The sequence below is a fragment of the Bufo bufo genome, chromosome 5, assembly GCF_905171765.1.
Source record: "Bufo bufo chromosome 5, aBufBuf1.1, whole genome shotgun sequence".
Lineage (NCBI taxonomy): Eukaryota > Metazoa > Chordata > Amphibia > Anura > Bufonidae > Bufo > Bufo bufo.
In genome coordinates, this window is record NC_053393.1 from 27,293,532 (window position 1) to 27,314,070 (window position 20,539).

Consider the following 20,539-nt stretch of genomic DNA (forward strand, 5'->3'; position numbering starts at 1 on the left):
AACTCTGCGTTGTTCTGCTCCTCCATATAACTCTGCATTGTTCTGCTTCTCCATATAACTCTGCATTGTTCTGCTCCTCTATATAACTCTGCATTGCTCTGATCCTCTATATAACTCTGCAGTGTTCTGCTCCTCCATATAACTCTGCATTGTTCTGCTCCTCCATATAACTCTGCATTGCTCTGCTCCTCTATATAACTCTGCATTGCTCTGATCCTCCATATAACTCTGCATTGTTCTGCTCCTTTATATAACTCTGCATTGTTCTGCTCCTCCATATAACTCTTCATTGTTCTGCTCCTCCATATAACTCTGCATTGTTCTGCTCCTCTATATAACTCTGCATTGTTCTGCTCCTCTATATAACTCTGCATTGTTCTGCTCCTCTATATAACTCTGCATTGTTCTGCTCCTCCATATAACTCTGCATTGTTCTGCTCCTCTATATAACTCTGCATTGTTCTGCTCCTCTATATAACTCTGCATTGTTCTGCTCCTCTATATAACTCTGCATTGTTCTGCTCCTCTATATAACTCTGCATTGTTCTGCTCCTCTATATAACTCTGCATTGTTCTGCTCCTCCATATAACTCTGCATTGTTCTGCTTCTCTATATAACTCTGCATTGTTCTGCTCCTCCATATAACTCTGCATTGTTCTGCTCCTCTATATAACTCTGCATTGTTCTGCTCCTCTATATAACTCTGCATTGTTCTGCTCCTCCATATAACTCTGCATTGTTCTGCTCCTCTATATAACTCTGCATTGTTCTGCTCCTCCATATAACTCTGCATTGTTCTGCTCCTCTATATAACTCTGCATTGTTCTGCTCCTCTATATAACTCTGCATTGTTCTGCTCCTCTGGAAATGTATTAATACATTGACAACTAAGTGTAACCAGTCCGGTTGTCAGTAGAGTGTGTCAGTACCAGGTCTGACAGTGGTAATGGTAGTAAGAAGTGTGAGCGTCACATTCCCGGTCTGTCATCTGGTAGCGCCCAGTTCTCTATTTATTTACACATTTCTAGGAGCATTAACAGAGGAAAGGCTCAACTCAGAATTGTCATTTTATCAATAGTTTTAATCTTAATTAAAGTAGACATCAACGAGCAGAAGTGTCCTCTTTAACTTTACTCAAACTCCAATACCAGTTATGAGTCTCTGACCTAAATGTCCTAAAAATTTTGCATAATTGGTTGTCTAGATTTTCAAGAATATTCATATACATAAAAAAATTGGGAAGTTTAATTTAACATTCCTTTTTTTTTTTTCATTTTCTTAGGGAGAACCTGGTGTAACAGGACCTCCAGGGCGAGAAGGAACATCAGGAAAAGATGTAAGTCCTGAAGGAATTGATTAGGGTTGGTTCACATCACATTTTTATAGTCCGTTTAACCACCTCAGCCCTTATAGCTTAAACCCCCTTAATGACCAGACCACTTTTTACAATTCTGCACTACACTACTTTCACGGTTTATTGCTCGGTCATACAACTTACCACCCAAATGAATTTTACCTCCTTTTCTTCTCACTAATAGAGCTTTCATTTGGTGGTATTTCATTGCTGCTCACATTTTTACTTTTTATGACAATATAAATTTCCATATAAATTTATATTAATCTAAATTGACCGAAATGATTGCAAAAAAATTAAATTTTTCACTTTCTGTTGTAAAATTTTTCAAATATAACCACATTTCTATATAAATTGTTCTCTAAATTTATTGTTCTACATGTCTTTGATAAAAAAAAATGCAATAAGTGTATATTTATTGGTTTGGGTAAAAGTTATAGCGTTTACAAACTATGGTGCAAAAATGTGAATTTACGCACTTTGACTTTCTGAGCACCTGAAGGTTGCTTCAGGTTCTACAATGGCCAGACAGTAGAAACACCCCACAAATTACCCCATTTCGGAAAGTAGACACCCTAAGGTATTCGCTGATGGGCATAGTGAGTTCATGGAAGTTTTTATTTTTTGTCACAAGTTTGCGGAATATGATATATATATATTTTTTTTCTTACAAAGTCTCATATTCCACTAACTTGTGACAAAAAATTAAATTTTACATGAACTCGCCATGCCCCTCACGAAATACCTTGGGGTATCTTCTTTCCAAAATGGGGTCACATGTGGGGTATTTATACTGCCCTGGCATTTTAGGGGCCCTGAAGCATGAGAAGAAGTCTGGAATATAAATGTCCAAAAATTTTTACACATTTGGATTCCGTGAGGGGTATGGTGAGTTCATGTGAGATTCAATTTTTTGTCACAAGTTAGTGGTATATGAGACTTTGTAAGAAAAAATAAAATAAAAATCAATTTCCGCTAACTTGTGACAAAAAAAAAAAATCTTCTATGAACTCGCCATGCCCCTCAAAAGTGATCTTTATAGCGCCGCAGCGATTTTACGGTGTTTTTGCAGTAATCAGTGAAATTTCTGTCACTGTGGTGGGGCGGACTGAACGCAAGTGTGCGCACAAGATCAGGCCTGATCGGGCGAACACTGAGTTTTTTGTAGAGCCTATAGAACATGTCCTATTTTTGTCAGCAATTGCGGACAAGAAAAGGCGTTTTCTATATTGTTTTGGCAATGTGCGGATCCGCAAAATGCGGAAAGCACATTGCCGGTGTCCGTGTTTTGCGGATCCGCGGTGTCCGTGTTTTGCAGATCCGTGGATCCGCAAAACACATACGGACGTCTGAACGGAGCCTTACAGGGGGGTGATCAATGACAGGGGGGTGATCAGGGAGTCTATATGGGGTGATCAGGGGTTAATAAGGGGTTAATAAGTGACAGGGGGGGTGTAGTGTAGTGTGGTGCTACTTTACAGAGCTACCTGTGTCCTCTGGTGGTCGATCCAAGCAAAAGGGACCACCAGAGGACCAGGTAGCAGGTATATTAGACACTGTTAACAAAACAGCGTCTAATATACCTGTTAGGGGTTAAAAAATCGCATCTACAGCCTGCCAGCGAACGATCGCCGCTGGCAGGCTGGAGATCCACTCGCTTACCTTCCGATCCTGTGAACGCGCGCGCCTGTGTGCGCGCGTTCACAGGAAATCTCGCATCTCGCGAGATGACGCGCCGATGCGTCTAGGAGGAATAACCCGGCCGCCTGCAGGACGCATCCCTGCGTTATGCGGTCGGGAGGTGGTTAAAGTATACAAAAAACGTATACATTAAATGGATGCTTCAGACTGATGCCATACAGTAGCATCCATTCCCCATAGAGTTTCATTATAAAATAAAAAATTAATAGTTTTTTTTTACCGGACTGTTCAGGATACAAGAACGTGATGTGCTGAGTTTTTGTATCCTTTTTTTTTCTAACGTGTACGTCAAATAAAGGCATAAAACGTGATGTGAACCCACCCTTAAAGGGGTCATCTGGGACATTTTTAACCAATCATCTTATCCTTTAGGATAGACAATATTTGTAATTGACTTACTTTTAATATGCCTCATGAATCCTCCATCCCGAGGATAGGTCATCACTATCAGAATCTTGGAAAAAACCTTATTGTGTTAACGCAACAAAAACACATTACAAAAAATCACGTTGATAGTGACCACACTGTCACAGCTGGTGTCGAAATAACACTATCTTTACTTTGCTTTTCCATGATTGGTTGGAATTTTCAAAGTTCCAGACAACCCCTTTAATCTCTAGGTTACACCATAAAGCACAACATTTCCCCCCCATTTTTTATTTTATTTGAATGTTCGATGGCAAGTGCTGAAGCCTGTACTTGCTTTGGCAACATAAAAACAAAGCAGGACTGGCATGAACCACCCGGCATACGAGATACTACAACTTTTAGCCACTGCCTTTGTGATATTGCCTATGATGCCTTCTAAGTAGCTAATGGCAGTGGTGGTTGGTGGTCATGCTGCCATGGCCGGAACATGCTTCAGGTGCAGCCTGGTAAAAGACAGTAGGTCTTTTCTAAAATATGGGATTTTAGGTATGTAAAACTGGACTGAACACAAGCAGGATTTCCATTTTTCACCTGGACTGGTTTTCAGTGAATACAGATTTTTTATTTTTTCCTCCATAAACAGAAGCTTCATACTTACCTGCTCCCCGCCGCTCCAGTCCTCCGCACTGCCTCCTGCATGTCCATGATCCCGTCCTCCGCACTGCCTCCTGCATGTCCATGATCCCGTCCTCCGCACTGCCTCCTGCATGTCCATGATCCCGTCCTCCGCACTGCCTCCTGCATGTCCATGATCCCGTCCTCCGCACTGCCTCCTGCATGTCCATGATCCCGTCCTCCGCACTGCCTCCTGCATGTCCATGATCCCGTCCTCCGCACTGCCTCCTGCATGTCCATGTTCCTATCCTCCACGCTGCCTACTGCATGTCCATGTTCCTATCCTCCATGCTGCTTACTGCATGTCCATGTTCCAATCCTCTGCACTGCCTACTGCATGTCCATGTTCCTATCCTCCATGCTGCCTACTGCATGTCCATGTTCCTATCCTCCATGCTGCCTACTGCATGTCCATGTTCCTATCCTCCATGCTGCCTACTGCATGCCCATGTTCCAATCCTCCGCACTGCCTCCTGCATGTCCATGATCCCGTTCTCCGCACTGCCTCCTGCATGTCCATGATCCCATCCTCCGCACTGCCTACTGCATGTCAATGTTCCTATCCTCCATGCGGCCTACTGCATGCCCATGTTCCTATCCTCCATGCTGCCTACTGCATGCCCATGTTCCTATCCTCCATGCTGCCTACTGCATGTCCATGTTCCAATCCTCTGCACTGCCTACTGCATGTCCATGATCCCGTCCTCCGCACTGCCTCCTGCATGTCCATGATCCCATCCTCCGCACTGCCTACTGCATGTCCATGTTCCTATCCTCCATGCTGCCTACTGCATGCCCATGTTCCTATCCTCCATGCTGCCTACTGCATGTCCATGTTCCAGTCCTCCGTATTGCCTACTGCATGTCCATGTTCCCGTCCTCCGCACTGCCTCCTGCATGTCCATGATCCCGTCCTCCGCACTGCCTCCTGCATGTCCATGTTCCTATCCTCCACGCTGCCTACTGCATGTCCATGTTCCTATCCTCCACGCTGCCTACTGCATGTCCATGATCCCGTTCTCCGCACTGCCTCCTGCATGTCCATGTTCCTATCCTCCACGCTGCCTACTGCATGTCCATGATCCCGTCCTCCACACTGCCTACTGCATGTCCATGTTCCCGTCCTCCGCACTGCCTACTGCATGTCCACGTTCCTGTCCTCTGTACTGTCTACTGCATGTCCATGTCCCAGTCCCCACATGGTGTTTACATCCGCCGCAGCCTGGGTATGGTCACATTCTCCGCTGCAGCATGGCCATGTCTCCACTGAAGTCAGTCATTGGCTGCAGCAGAGCATATGACCATGTCCATGCTGTGGTGGATGTAAGCAGTGCGGGGACTGGAACATGGACATGTGGTAGGCAGTGCAGAGGACTGGAGCGGCAGGGAGCAGGTAAGTATGACTCTTCTGTTTACAGAAAAAGGCTGGGGGCACTTGCAAAAAAAAAATTTATATTCCTGGAGAACCCCTTTAAAGGACCCTTTCCCCATCCTCAGCCAATGATTGGCTGAGCTGGCAGTCCAAACCATTTTTGACATGTCGAGTCGGAGACCAGGATATGGTGAGGGGTGGGGAAGGGAACGGCCTCCGAAAAGCAGTGGTGGGTGATCAGTAAGGTGAGAAAGGATGGTTTGTTATTGTAACACTCTGACCCCATTTTTAATTAAAATGATTCCCCTGGAATAACCCTTTAAGGAATGATTTTGAAGAGAGCGTTCTATCGACGACATTCCCAATGTGACATAATATATTATTTGGCTTTTCACAATTTATAATTCACAATTTAATGTTTTGCTTTTTTCTATATTTGATTAGGGAGACCTCGGGCCACCAGGACACCAGGGTCCAAGAGGAATCCGAGGCCCAGCTGTAAGTAATCCTGCAATGGGGAAAGCTGTGACTATTGTGATGTGTGTGTGAAAGACTATAAAATCTAGCTATAACTACATTATGACAATTTTCAAAAATTTATTTTAAATGTGTGGTGCTGTTTTTGGAAGAAAGCAGCCATGTTTTTCAAATTCTGGATAACCCCTTATGTAAAGCATACATATTCTGGCAATACACTGTATAGGGATCAGCAAAGGAACCTTCACCCACTGCTGCGCGCTCGCCAGATAACCGGATATTCCATACAGATGAACAGACCACAGCATCGCAGCCGTTTTACAAACTGGCTTTCTCACGCCGGGGTACATGTTCTGTACAGTCTGAGCCATTCTCAATTCCTGCGTCAGCGGTCACATCGGATTACGGATATCAGTGGTGAAGCCTGAGGTGTCGCAGCGTCTCTCATGAGTAATCTACAATTGACGTCATCATTCCCAAAATATCATTTGTTTCTGATGCATCATCTTCTTATGTCTTAGAGATGTCTTTGCTGTCATGGAGACTCGAAATCTGTAGGTCACAGTCAAGTGAAATTATTAAAGGGAAATGTCACCAATGTCAGAGAGGTGCGGGTCCCACCTATCTCTAGAGGTTTTGGAGTTCTGAAAAAGAGTCAAACAAGATTTCGCCAATTTACGCCACTCCTATAGAAGTGAATGGAGGGTGGCCAAGCTTGCATGGTGTGGCCTTGTTGACTTTGGGGGTCCCGTTCTAGACATCTCAGAGGTAGGACCCGCACCTATCTGACATTAGTGGCATGTCCTAGCGATGTGTGAGATGGGCCAAGGAGCTGTTACCTCTCCTAACATGTCAGTTTTAATAACCACTTGCATCCTTCATGTAATAACAATTCTGGAGCATCTCTTCTTATCACTCTGTGTTGTACCATTCTTCTATTATTCCTATTAGAATTTTATGAATGAATTGTCAGCAGTCTGCAATAAAGCGCCCATGCACAGTCTGACACCGGCAACACTGATTGCATAGTGTCATACTGTCACTGCCGGCCCAGTGAGAGATCTGAGGAGATCAGATAAACTTGCTGCACGTGAGTCTATCTGACAGGTTCTAGGTGTTTCCTTTCAGTTTGTTGTTGTGGGCGGGATCCCACCTCTCCACAGGTTCGGCTCGTTTGCTGGTTAGAGGCTCTATTTTAGTCTGCCTCTGACTTCTCCCCATGCGGTTGATATTTCCTTCTGGAGTTCCTGCTGGTTGTTTGTGGATCCCTTGTTCCTCACTCTTCCCAAGCCAAGTTCCGCTTTTGCTCTGTGTTGTTTGTGTCAGTCTAGGTCTCAGGGAGACGCTGGCCCCTTCACTGTGGAAGTCTCATTCCCTGCTCCCTAATCTAGGGTTTGCTACAGTACTAGCAGGGTCTAGGTACGAGTGTATGTGTTCATCCACCATTAGGGCTTGCACATACGGTCAGGAGTCAGGGAGAGACTCAGGGATTGCTAGGGGGTAACCATCTCTCCCTCACTAGCTTCTAGGCCTAGACTGTTATCCTATGCTGTCTGTTTATCTGGTGTACCTGTTATCCACATTACCCCATGACACATACTGTTCTGGAGCCCCCCACTGTTTCCAATTCATTCATAATCGTCAAGTAGGAATAATAGAGGAATGGCACAAAGAATAGATGCTCCGGGATTGTTACTGCATAGGGAATGCATGCAGTTACATTACAGAAATGTCAGGAGAGGTTACAGCTCCTTCTTAAAATCTTTGACCAGGCGCTTTAAGACAACCCCAGGCTGATAAAATAATGCACATACTGGTTATTTACAGCAGATCTCTAGGCTCCTCCCTCTTACTGAGGCTCCTCCCCATCATTCAGCAGTTTATTTTCTTCTCCCATTGGTGATGTCTTGTTGTCCCATCTTACCGTTACTAAGGTGAGATGGAACCAACCACCAGGTGGACGGGAAACTGCAGAGCTGGCCGGTGCTCTCCTGTTTCTGTAGCTGATTCCCAGCCGTCTAGTGGTCGGTGCTTAGTCCCATCTCACCTGAGTAATGGTAAGATGGGACAACCCCTTTAAGTCTGTATCATAAAAGTAGAACAAAATAAACATAAAGATCTGGAAAATGGATATCAGTTTCAAAAATGTAAGCATGTAGAATCCACCAAACATCTGATTTCATATGTGTAGCATCATGTGCTCTTTACTGTTTGATTCCTAGGGCAAAAATGGGTTGGCCGGACCTCCGGGAAATCCTGGGGCACCAGGTCCAATAGTAAGTATTAAAAATGTACTGTAACAGTATAACTAGTATAACACTGCTACTTTGTAGTACTCCTATCAACGGTACAAGAATATCACAGATATAATACTATAAACACAGAAATATTTGCAGTCATCTTTTTTACTTTCTACTTTTCTTTTCTGCATTTCAGGGGCCTAAAGGAACCAAAGGAGAAACAGGAGCTGCCGGAATCCCCGGGTTTCAGGGACCGAAAGGACCACAAGTACGTAGATGATCTGTTACGTGATTTCGAGGTTCACAGACTCTTTATCTATCTGTCTATCCATCTGTCTATATCTATCTACAAAAATAGAAGATGTGAGCAGCACAGCAGAAAATTGTGGTGGGGTGCCAGCGACTGCGCAGGCGATTCAACTTCCCAAAAATACGAAGAAAAGTATTCCACAGCACATCCCAGGCGTATATTTTAAAAAAGTGTATTTCAATGACCAAACAGCTGTTTGGTCATTGAAATACCCTTTTTTTTTAAATATACGCCTGGGATGTGCTGTGGAATACTTTTCTATCTATCTATCTATCTATCTATCTATCTATCTATCTATCTATCTATCTATCTATATCTATCTATCTCTCTCTCTCTCTCTCTGTATGTCTATTTATCTATTGTGTCATCTTGTCTTACAATGGATGTTTTCTATCCTTCTATGTTTGAGATTTTTTTTTGCATTTCGTAGGGAGCCCCCGGTGAGAGTGGTCCACCTGGCAAGGAGGTAAGACTTTTTCCCCTTTTAACGAAGACCTCTGACCTCTCCTGATATGTCTATTTTAGTAAATACTTTTCATGTGCTCATTCAGGCAACCGTATGAATTAGTCCACATCCTTTCGGCAATTTTGCAGAGCGGGTGCGGACCCATTCATTTCAATGGGTCCGCAAAACATGCGGACAGCACGCCATGTGCTGTCCGCATCCGTTGTTCCATTCCACGGCCCAGCAAAAAAATATAGTGCATGTCCTATTCTTGTCTGCAATAGACATTTCTATAATGGGCCGCTCATTCCGTTAATTGCAGAACGCACACGGGCGGCATCTGTTTTTTTTTTTTTGCGGATCCGCAATTTACGGACCACAAAACACGGCGCGGTCATCTGAATGCGCCCTAAGAAATGATTCTGAAGCATTTTTTTTCTTAGAAGTTTGCATCCCTGGAATTGTAGCGGCATAACCATGACATCTCCTTATACTGTGTGACACTAGACATATGAAAGATCTCCAACACCTCCCAAATGTCCTTTTTACCTTTTGATATATATATATATATTTTTAATCCTTCCTCATTTTTAGGGAGCTGCTGGAAAACCCGGGGAACGGGGAGCTAAAGGAGAGAGAGTAAGTTATTTATTGCATATTTCAAGCTCCATTTCCAGTGGAACATCTACTCTTTGGTGCTTTCCTGCTGGTGCAATAGTGCATTGCCTCCAAGTCCTAGCATCTGTAGGACACGTAGACGTGAAGCCAGTTGTCATGTGTAATTGGATTTGGCTATAGTGGGGTGTTTGGAGGTATATTGACCAGGATCTGACTATGGTCAGGAAATTAAAGGTGCCATTCATGGAAGACTGTATCTGTTCACTGGTTCCGATATACTTCTGTCTCATAATGGGTGATATACAGGGTATCCATTGGTTCATAGATTTCTATTATGCACTGGTTAATGGAGATGCTTAAAAGCAGCTGAACAGTAATGTGAAAGGTCTAAAATCTCTTAAAATGTTGTATTAGCCCCAAGTGACATCATACTGTAGCTTCTTATAACTCAGCCGTCTTACCAATATGATTCACTGTAATTTATAGTATCTTGACTTATACATGATTTACTAAATTTCAGGGTGATCCAGGTACTAAAGGTGACAAAGGCATGCAGGGAGAAAAAGGTCAATCGGGACAACCGGGTAAACCAGGCCATAAAGGATACCCTGGATTAATAGGCCCATCAGGACCACCTGGAGAGCAAGGAACATCGGGACCTCCAGGTTCACCAGGATCTCCAGGATTGACTGGTCCTAGGGTAAATTTATACTATTTAAAAGGACATAACTTTTTCATACTTAAGTTTTCAATTTCTTGTTATTTGATACATAGAATTTTAGAATACTTTGTAACTTACAATGTCAGACATTAAGACTATAAAGTCATAAAATTGGCAAATCACTATTTAAAGGACACCTAAAGGTGCACAACCCTTTTAATACACTGGGTGATAGCTTAGATCCTGATTTAACACCTAGTTGCTAGAAAAAAAGGCCACCATGTATACATGTGACACAGATTATTAGCCAAATCAGACATACCATCTGTATCCAAAGCCTTGACTAACCAAACCAGAGCCACACATCTGTAGACAAAACCTTGACTGGGCAAACCAAGGAGACCCATCTGTAGATAAAGCCTTAACCATTTAAAGCAGAATCACCCATCTTTAGACAAAGCCTTGATCAGCCAAACCAGACACACCAATCTGTAGACATAGCCTGGACCATTCAAACCAAAGACACTCATCTATAGACATAACCTTAATCTTCTAAACTAGAGACACCAATCTGTCAGCAGTGCCTTGCTTGACCAGCCAAACCTGAGACCTCCATCTATAGTCAGTGCCTTGACCAACTAACAAGAGAAACTTATATGTTTGAAAAGTCTTGACCAGCCAAACCAGAGATGCCCAACTCTAGACAGAGCCTTGATCAGCAAAACTAGAAACACCCATCTGTAGGTAAAGACTGGGAAAGCCAAACACAGACACTTATCTGTAGACATAGCTTGGTCCATCCAAACCAAAGACACTCGTCTGTAGTCATAGCATTGACCAGGCAACCCAAAGACACCAATCCGTTGGCAGTGCCTTGACCAGACAAACCAGAAGCACCTCTTTGTAGGCAGAGCCTTGACCAGACAAACCAGACACTCTTTTGTAGAAGACCCCCATCTGTAGACAAAACCTGGACCAGCTAAATAAGAGACACCTATCTGTACCCAGAGAATAGTTCAGCCAAACGTCTTCATATGCAACAACATTTAAAAATTAAAAATCTGCATGTTTAAGCCCTGCCCAATGGTCCTCCCTGAAATGCCCCCAAACTAGCCACTTTGCTAGACTGATTCACAAGATTGTCCTGGCAAAATTGGGGCTGCTGGCGGGTAGCATGCTTGTCGTTTGGTTACCTCATTAGTTCACAGAGCATTGCAGTCTCTGGATGTTTTAGACAAATCAAAAAAGATCCATATACATTACTAGCTGGGGCCTCTCTCTTCAAGGGCCACATAGCAATTGAATGGAGTGCCTCTATGGCAAAGGTGCCCTTAGATTTATATTATTGGGATTGTACCTTACCCACAGGTGGAGAAATTTTGGCTCAACTTCCAATGTTCTTAAGCTGCAGAAAACCATTATCTGTAAGCCAGGTCTGGTATCCATGGCATTTGTGATTCATCCTATTATCCATGGCTGCCTATTAATTTTATTTTATTTTTGGATTAGTTTAAAACCACATTAGTCATGTAGCTCTATTCTCAATCTTTGTAAATTTTGTTGCAAAGTGTTCTATGATTCCTTTCAGGGAGAAACACCTTCCATTGATACTTTAAGGAGACTAATTCAAGAAGAGTTGGGAAAGCAACTCGAAGGTACGTCAAAAATTAGCAAGTAGAGATGAGCATATTTCTTTTCTAAATAATCAGTGAAAACATGTAATTCAATTCAGAAAAGTGCTTGAAAATTAGCCTGAAAATTTGTATGGGGCACCCTGAGGTCTCCTAGAACTTTTTTCTCTCTTGTTTTGCAACCTTTTTTTGGGGGTATTTTTTAGGAACCCCTCCTCCTTCTTTTAAGCTCTTTAACACCAATAAAGCAAAAGTAAATAAAGTCAGAATGAAACTAACATACGTAGCTATAGGTAAACGCATGGTTGACGGTGTTAACAAACAGCCTGCTAAAAAACACACTGCACTGTCACATTTGTTATGATTTTTAAAATTAAAATCCATTAAAAACACTGCTATTGACATAGTAAAATATGCTTATTTATGTACTTATAAATGGTAGAAAAATTGCAACAGATATTTTTGGGTGCTAACCACAGGCCCAGTGTACTGCAAAGACACTGTACACTTGTATTTATGCACTAAAACACACACTTATAAATTGTAAAAAAAAATTGCAACAGGTTTTTGGTGCAATTGTGCAGCATATGCAGCGAAATATATGCTGCTGGTAATGCTGGGAAATGTGACTATAAAACAGTTTGAACTGTAGAAACTTTGGAACAGTTTTTTGGACAAAAAAGTCTGGCGCATGCACAGAAAAATAAGTGTACTGAATCTGTGTGCAGTCAGTGCTAGTGTTGAGCGCGAATATTCGAATATCGAATTTTTTTCGCGAATATCGGCACATCGCTAATTCACGAATATTTCGAATATAAATTCGATATTTCGAATATTCGTTTTTTTTTTTGTTTTTTTGTCTTTTTTATTGTTATATTTTTTTCTTTTCCACTTCCCTAAAGTTGTTCTTACCTGTCCTTTGGATTCCTGGCTTCCTGGCTGCTCCAGTCAGTGCCCGTTGCCGCTTCTGCCGACTTCCGTGCTCATGGAGCGTCCCATCACCATGGGAACGTCTCCATATACTAGAATGTACTGTCGGATTTGAGAATTACGTTGAAATCGCAATTCGATTATTTCAAGTTATAATAATCGAATTTCGATTTTAACTTAGCACTGCTATATTCCATATGCCAATATGGAATATAGCAGTGCTAAGTTAAAATCGAAATTCGATTATTATAACTTGAATTAATCGAATTGCGATTTCAACTTGGACCTGGTTTGCTATGGTTGGCTTGGTAGAATTAGTGAATATGACGAATATATTCGTTATATTCCACAAAACGAAGATAACAAAGTATTCTGCATCTTCGTTTTAGCTACCTATTCGTCAACTTCGCTAATTCTAGCAATCATATAGGAAAGTTTACTATAGAGACAGCTAAGTTTAATTTGCTTAAAACTGCTTTTAAAAAAAAAAAATAGAATAATTATAATACCTGATAATTATCATAATTATTCTATTTATAAAAAAAAAGCTAAGTAATATAATCGCATAGCGAATTAAAGTTAGCTGTCTCTATAGTAAACTTTCCTATATGATTGCTAGAATTAGCGAAGTTGATGAATAGGTAGCTAAAACGAAGATGCAGAATACTTCGTTATCTTCGTTTTGTGGAATATGACGAATACATTCGTTATCTTCGTTTTGTGGAATATGACGAATACATTCGTCATATTCGCTAATTCTACGAAGCCAACCATAGTAAACCAGGTCCAAGTTGAAATCGCAATTCGATTAATTCAAGTTATAATAATCGAATTTCGATTTTAACTTAGCACTGCTATATTCCATATTGGCATATGGAATATAGCAGTGCTAAGTTAAAATCGAAATTCGATTATTATAACTTGAATTAATCGCATTGCTATTTCAATAGGAGAGTAGCCTTTAAGTTAAAATCGCAATACGCGATTATTTAAATCGCATATTAATCGCGATAACAAGAATAATGACGAATATTCGATTTCGACGAATATTCGCGAATTTCGTCGAAATCGAATATGGCACCTGCCGCTCATCACTAGTCAGTGCTAGACATGAAGTTAAGAACAGCTCCAGCAGCCCTCAGTGTAAGACTCGCAGTACACTAGCTGCCCCTATCTTGTCCCTAATGATAACACCTGACTTTCTACCTAGTAAATCAATCTACCTAAATACTATATATTCTTCCAAATCCTAAACTGTCCCTATGAGACCCTATAATGTCTGGTTTGTGTCTATAATTGCTGTCAGAGACATGGAAGACATGTCCTATCACATCAGGCCTATTTCTGGTTAATAAATTACCCCCTATATTCCTTTGCAAAACAATAGCTATAGGGGTTAAACAAGCAGTAGTCACATCCAGGTCCTGGTGCCTAGAAGGACACAAAGGCTCACAGAAAAAGGCACCATCATGATATATGGCACACGGAATATGGATTGTAGTCCAGCAGCTTCAGGTTGCCTCCATCTACATATGTATAGTACTGAATCTCGACCCCCTAAAATTAAAACATAAAGAGCATTTCACTGTCTTGTCTGATATGGTACTTAGCGGTGACTAATCAAAAGTACTAAGCTCATGTCAAACAAGTGACGCAAGATTTTTTTATGGATTTTAGAAATATTGAGCCGTGCCTTTATTTATTGTCTGTCTACTTTTTTTTAGCAAAATTATCCTACCTCATGTCCCAGATGCAGCCAGCTCACATTAAATCCTCCCAGGGCAGACCAGGATCACCAGGTTCTCCTGGAAAAGATGGAAATGATGGAAGACCCGGTTCACCAGGAGAACCAGGACAGCCTGGGCAAATGGGATCAGAGGGGCCTTCAGGACCTATGGGTCCAAAAGGTTAGAAAACATTAAGATGTCCTTATACATTATCTATGTATATTTTGAGTATGACATTGGTTGTATTCCTCACATTTAGGCCTCATGCACACGACCGTTCAGTTTTTTGCGGTCCGCAAACCGCAGATCCGCAAAAAACGGAAGCCGTCTGATTGCATTGTAGACGTGCCTATTCTTTTCTGCAAAACGGACAAGAATAGGACATGCTATATTTTTTTTTGAGGGGCCTCGGAACGGAGCAACGGATGCGGACAGCACACGGAGTGCTGTCCGCATCTTTTGCGGCCCTATTGAAGTGAATAGGTCCGCACCCGAGACGCAAAAACTGCGGCTCGGATGCGGACCCAAAAAACAGTCGTGTGCATGAGGCCTTACTGTGAAATATTCAACTAACTGTGAAATATTTCAAATACCTTATAAATGAATGAATGAATTCATAGAAAGATCTACCATTCAGGACCCTCATCTAACAGCTAGTGTAGAAAGGGGCTCGGGGCATCTTTTGCTTTGGAGGACCTACCATTAATGTCAATAAGTAACTACATGGCATGCAAATGTTCGGGCACAATTACTGTTGCTGTGAACCTTTGGAGGCATTTTCTTTTATTATTGCATTTTACTCATTTTGAACTAAAATAATTTTTGCAATTGGTCTTTATTAAAAATTTTGAGCCATTTTCCCTGTACAGCTTTGAGATTTTCTAGTAGCCTCCTGTCTGTTTTCACTCTGTTCATTCTGGCAGCACAGCTGACAACTAGTGACCTCCTAAACACTCATTATAGCTCCATTGTTATCTTACTGATAAGATTGTGGCTTAAATAAGTGTTTATAACCTTGTAGTAATTTAGAGATAAGGGTTATTGGATGACCGCACAAAGTGAAAGTGAAAGTATAATGCACACAGCTAGACAGTTTACGCTTTGTGATAGAACAGCTGAATATTTTAATAAAAAACTATTGAACAAAATATTTTTAGCACAAAATGAGTAAAATGCAATCATAAAAAATTACCCCAAATGTGTACATAGCCTTTAGGTTGAAAATGAAATGATCTCCAAAAGTTAAAGATGACACATTCCCTTTTCATCTTTTACTTTTTCAAAATAACAAAAAGGAAAAGGGCCCCTGCATGGTTAATACCTGGTAGCACCCCCTTTGGCAAATATCACATCTTGTAAATGCTTTTTGTAGCAGCTAAGAAAATTTCAATTCTTTTTTGAGGGATTTTTTGCCATCCTTCCTTGCAAAAGTCCTCCAGTTTCCTGGGCCATCTTGCATGTGCTGCTCTTTTGAGGTCTATCCACAGATTTTGAATGATGTTCAGCTCAGGGGACTGTGAGTGCCATGGTAAAACGTTCAGCTTGTGCCTTTTGAGGTAGTTTCAGGTTGCCTTTAACTCAGTTTGAAATATAAATAAGAAATGGCAGTTAACAAGAACAGTGGAGGTCAAGAGAAGGTCTGGAAGACTAAGAAAAATTAGTCGTAGGATTGCTAGAAAGGCAAATCTTAACTCCTGCTTGAATACAAAAGACCTTCAGGAATATTTGGCAGATTCTGGAGTTGTGGTATATTGTTCTACTGTTCAGCAACACCTGCACAAATATGGCCTTTATTGAAGAGTCTATCACAGTTCTGGTAGATATAGACAACAGATGTCAGGTAGTTACTAGTGTAATTTAATTATAATATAATCACAGAGTACCTTCACCAGTGTAAAACGTAACCTTAAAACGTAAAAGGTTACGTTTTACACTGGTGAAGGTACTCTGTGATTACTTTATGGAAGAGTCATCAGAAGAAAACCTCTCCTGCATCCTCACCACAAAATTCAGCATCAGATGTTTGCAAAAGAACAAGCCTTATGCATTTTGGGAACAAGTCCTGTGGATCAATTAGGTTAAAATTGAACTCTTTGGCCACAATGAACAAAGGTATGTTTGGAGAAAAAAAGACACAGATGATTTGGGGTTGTGTTGCTGCCAATGGCATGGGGAATATTTCACAGGTAAAATCCACAATAGACTACCTCTAAAATGTAAATGATGAACATAAAAAACAAAAACAAAAAAACTGGTTTAGCTTAAAATACAAAGGGAATGTGTCATCTTTAAGGGTCCATTTACATGTCCGTAAGTGTTTTGCGGATCCACAAAACACTGACACCGACCATGTGCACATAATAGAAAACTATAATAGAAAATGCCTATTCTTGTCTGCTATTGAGGACAAGAATAGGACATGTTCTATTTTTTTGCGGAGCTGCGGACCGGAAGTTCGGGGCCGCGGAACGGAAGTGCGGACGCGGACAGCGCACTGTGTGCTGTCCGCATCTTTTCTGGCCCCATTAAAAATTAAAGGGTTTGCACCCGTTCCACATAATTGTGGAACGGATCCGGACCATTCAACAGACGTCTGAATGGAACCTTACTGTATGCCTTTTGGAGATAATTTCATCTTTAACTTGCTTAACTGTTCACAGTAACAGTAATTTTGACGAGGGGTGCCCAAACATTTTTATTCCACTGTATGTAATGCTTTATTTCCCCTGTGGTAGCACTGCAAGACAGTGACCATTTGCTGATGAGTTCCACCACCGATTACTAGTGATTTCAGCAAAAATTCACCCTGCGATTGTCAAGGCTGAGAGCATTATGCATATGATAGTTCTGCATCCGAAAAAGAAGGAAACAACTTTTTGTAACAACTTTTTGGTTTTATTTTTTTTTAAACTCAGTTTATTAAAGAAAGTAAAACATGACACCTTGTACCAGGGTTTAAGTTTTTAGTTCCTAAAATATCTTCTATGTGTCATATTGTGTGTTCTACAGGTGAAAGAGGATCTAAAGGTGAACGAGGGGAACCTGGAGTTGGCCAGCGAGGTGAAATTGGTCCACCAGGAATTCCAGGTATTTGAATGAAACATTGGATGCAGTAATTGATTATTTTTACCTCATATTTTATACTTTGGTATGCCATTCTACCACATTCAACCTTCTTCATGATTTGGCAGTTTACTCTATATTATGGTTGCTCATTGTCCTATCATTTGAGTGATCTCCACAATCGTTAGTCATCCCCCTGTATAACAACAAGTCAATGCTTGGAGCACCACTTAACCCAGCAGCTACTGACTCTCCAAGTGTGCAGGCTCGTACAGACAAAGTTAGCTCATGGCATTGTAGGCTTTTCAGTGACCTGTTATTTCCAGTGATATTCGTCTCAGCGTCCCTCATATGCTTATATGCTTCTATGCAACAATGGATTTTCCTAAGAATCAATAAAGAACTCGAAGGTGATTCACCCATGGATTGTGAGTATGGAATGAATTGCTCACTGAAAAAGCTTCTTATACTGTAAGGTAACTTTGTATGCACACTTGGAGTGTCAATCATATGACCTCACATACATTTCTGAGCTATAGTGAATGTGATTGGCCAAAGTCCTCACAAAACAAGTTGACTAGCTCCTCCCCATAGACTCATAGGCAAGCCACTTAGATTTACAGGGATTGGGACTGAGTTGCAGTATCAGACACTACCACAACCATATGTGTTAGACTGTGCCTGTGTAAACGATGGGGGGGGGGGGGGGGGGGGGGGTGTTGAGGCAATGGTTGGAAGTGATTTTAGATTTGTCTTGTCAACTTGTACTTTAGGGAAGAACTTTCTGTAAAGTGAAATCTAAAATATCTCTCTCCTTAGGTGTTCCTGGAGAACCTGGATATGCCAAAGATGGGCTTCCTGGAACCCCAGGTCCACAGGGTGAATCAGGTTTACCAGGACATGCTGGTCCTCAAGGACCTCCTGGAATAAATGGACAATGTGACCCATCACAATGTGCCTACATTGCCAGCTTAGGATCTAGGCCTGGTAATGTCAAAGGAACCTAAGGACATCTAAGAAGACCCAAAAGGACTTACCAAAACTTGAATTCATTGCTGGTTTAAACAACCTTCCTAAATGAAGAGTATTTCTAATGCTCCATCAACACCTAGGAGATTCTGGCTTAGGGGGGAAAAAATCCAGTTTTTCTTTCTATTTTTTTTTTTTGATGGATGAAACCAATGATTACTGCCGGTCGGTCAAGGCTTTTGTGTTCTTACATTATGTGTGTCATTTATATATTTTTTATTTAAAAGAAGGACTTTGAAAGTACAAGATGTTGTTTGGAGACATTTCAAAGGAGAAACAGTTCCAAGGGAATTCAAATCAACTCTGTCTCAATAATAATATCACTCCTGGTCTAAGAAGTAGCCTAAGACCAATGATCCCCAAAATATAGCAGCAAACCCTGGGAGAGAAGATGTTCCTTCTGTTTTCCCTTCTGTTTAGCCTAAAGCATACACAGCATTTAGTGAACATGGCATACATTTGGACACTATTGGTGTAATTTATCAAACTGGTGTAAAGTAGAACTGGCTGAGTTTCCCACAGGAAACAGATTCCACATTTCATTTTCCAAAGGAGCTGTCAAAAATGAAAGGTTGAATCTGATTGATTGCTATGGGGGACTAAGCCAGTTCTACTTTACACCAGTTTGATAAATGACCCCATACATTTTTCTGATCTACAATTCTCCCTTGGTGTATTTTGCCTCTCTTAATTGTTCAAGTTGCTTAGCAACCCTTGTCTTGCTCTCTGAGTGACCACCAGTTCAGTACATGGTGGCTACATACCCTGATGTGGTCACAAAAAGTTCTGTTTAGAAAACACAGGGCAAAAAGCAAGCAAGACTAATGAGAAATGGGCATGAACAAGAAGGAATGCAGGTTATGTGCTACCTGTGAACCAAAAATTAAGATTTGGGAAGAAAGTGGAGGAGCAAAAAGAGTCAATATTGTGTCTAAAAAAAGGGTTGTAGAAATACAAAATATTTGTTAAGAAATTCATCTTTTTAGGTGAAAAAAGTTGAGCAACTCCTTTCTCAATTGGCTGGAGTATACATACTTGAAATTTGTGGTTGTTTTAGATCAGATCTTGTCAACATTATTAGATCAGGTCTAGGCAACTTTCAACATGAGCCCTGTTTTGAGCATGTGGTGTGGAGCCCCAGCTTACGCAGCTAGCATAGTCCATATTAATGTTGGGTTTCCAACAACTGTTCTCAGGGTTCCCAGTTCAGATGGGAGATTTCCTTTAAGTATAGTTCCAGCAGTATTGATTAGCCATGCCTAGACTGCAATCTCAGGTTGCATAGAGTGGCATTGTTGTCGTCTGTTGGTTTTCCGTCTCTTGTGCACTTGCTGCTTCCATCCTTATTAGCTGATTACAGTTGAGTTCTGAAGAAGAAGTAGCTGCAGCCATTGTCTATAAGCGGCATCCCACACTTAACATCCCACTTAGTTAAAGCTCGAGCATCCATTAGTAGAACAGACCCAGAGCCAGTACTTAACCCAATGCAAAATATAAAACAGAGCCCCCATTTCCATCTGCCACTTATAATAGTGGTGTCTCCTTATGTGGTTGAAGGATCTCTAAGCCCACCAAGACACCAGGTTCCTAGTACAACTGCTACCTCTGTACATCCTTTAGGAACACCCCTCAAGAGATCTTTTTGAGTAAGGGCAGCTATGACTTGCCCTAAAAGTCGAGCTATTCAGTACATTTATTTTCAAATGACAAGGCTCCCCTGGAAGTCAGAAATGCCAAGATAGCCCATAAAATTCCTCAAACCACTTCTTTGCCTCAATCTGGTCTATGAATCAAGGTACTTTTGACACGTGATCCCGCTTGGTGCCTCCAATTGGCTGAGGAGGCTTAATTGGAGGTGGTATATTTTAGTTGCAAAACCACAAAGGTCTTTAGTTGAGTCAAATGCACCCGCCACTTCTCCGTCCGAGGAACAGTT

The 20,539-nt window shown here is 41.4% G+C and overlaps 1 protein-coding gene across 2 annotated transcripts in view; it reads left to right on the top strand.

The window, feature by feature from the left end:
- COL22A1 (collagen type XXII alpha 1 chain) overlaps nt 1-19,898 on the top strand; it is a 316,179-nt gene extending 296,281 nt beyond the window's left edge. For both annotated transcript variants that reach the window (XM_040433114.1, XM_040433115.1), the window contains exons 53-63: nt 1,284-1,337; nt 5,917-5,970; nt 8,172-8,225; nt 8,386-8,457; nt 8,930-8,965; nt 9,539-9,583; nt 10,083-10,262; nt 11,812-11,878; nt 14,509-14,691; nt 17,521-17,598; nt 18,394-19,898. In XM_040433114.1, coding sequence (XP_040289048.1) covers nt 1,284-1,337; nt 5,917-5,970; nt 8,172-8,225; nt 8,386-8,457; nt 8,930-8,965; nt 9,539-9,583; nt 10,083-10,262; nt 11,812-11,878; nt 14,509-14,691; nt 17,521-17,598; nt 18,394-18,581 — 1,011 coding nt within the window. In that variant the 3' untranslated portion in view covers nt 18,582-19,898. The remainder of the gene's footprint in view (nt 1-1,283; nt 1,338-5,916; nt 5,971-8,171; nt 8,226-8,385; nt 8,458-8,929; nt 8,966-9,538; nt 9,584-10,082; nt 10,263-11,811; nt 11,879-14,508; nt 14,692-17,520; nt 17,599-18,393) is intronic.
- The last annotated feature ends 641 nt before the right edge of the window (nt 19,899-20,539 follow it).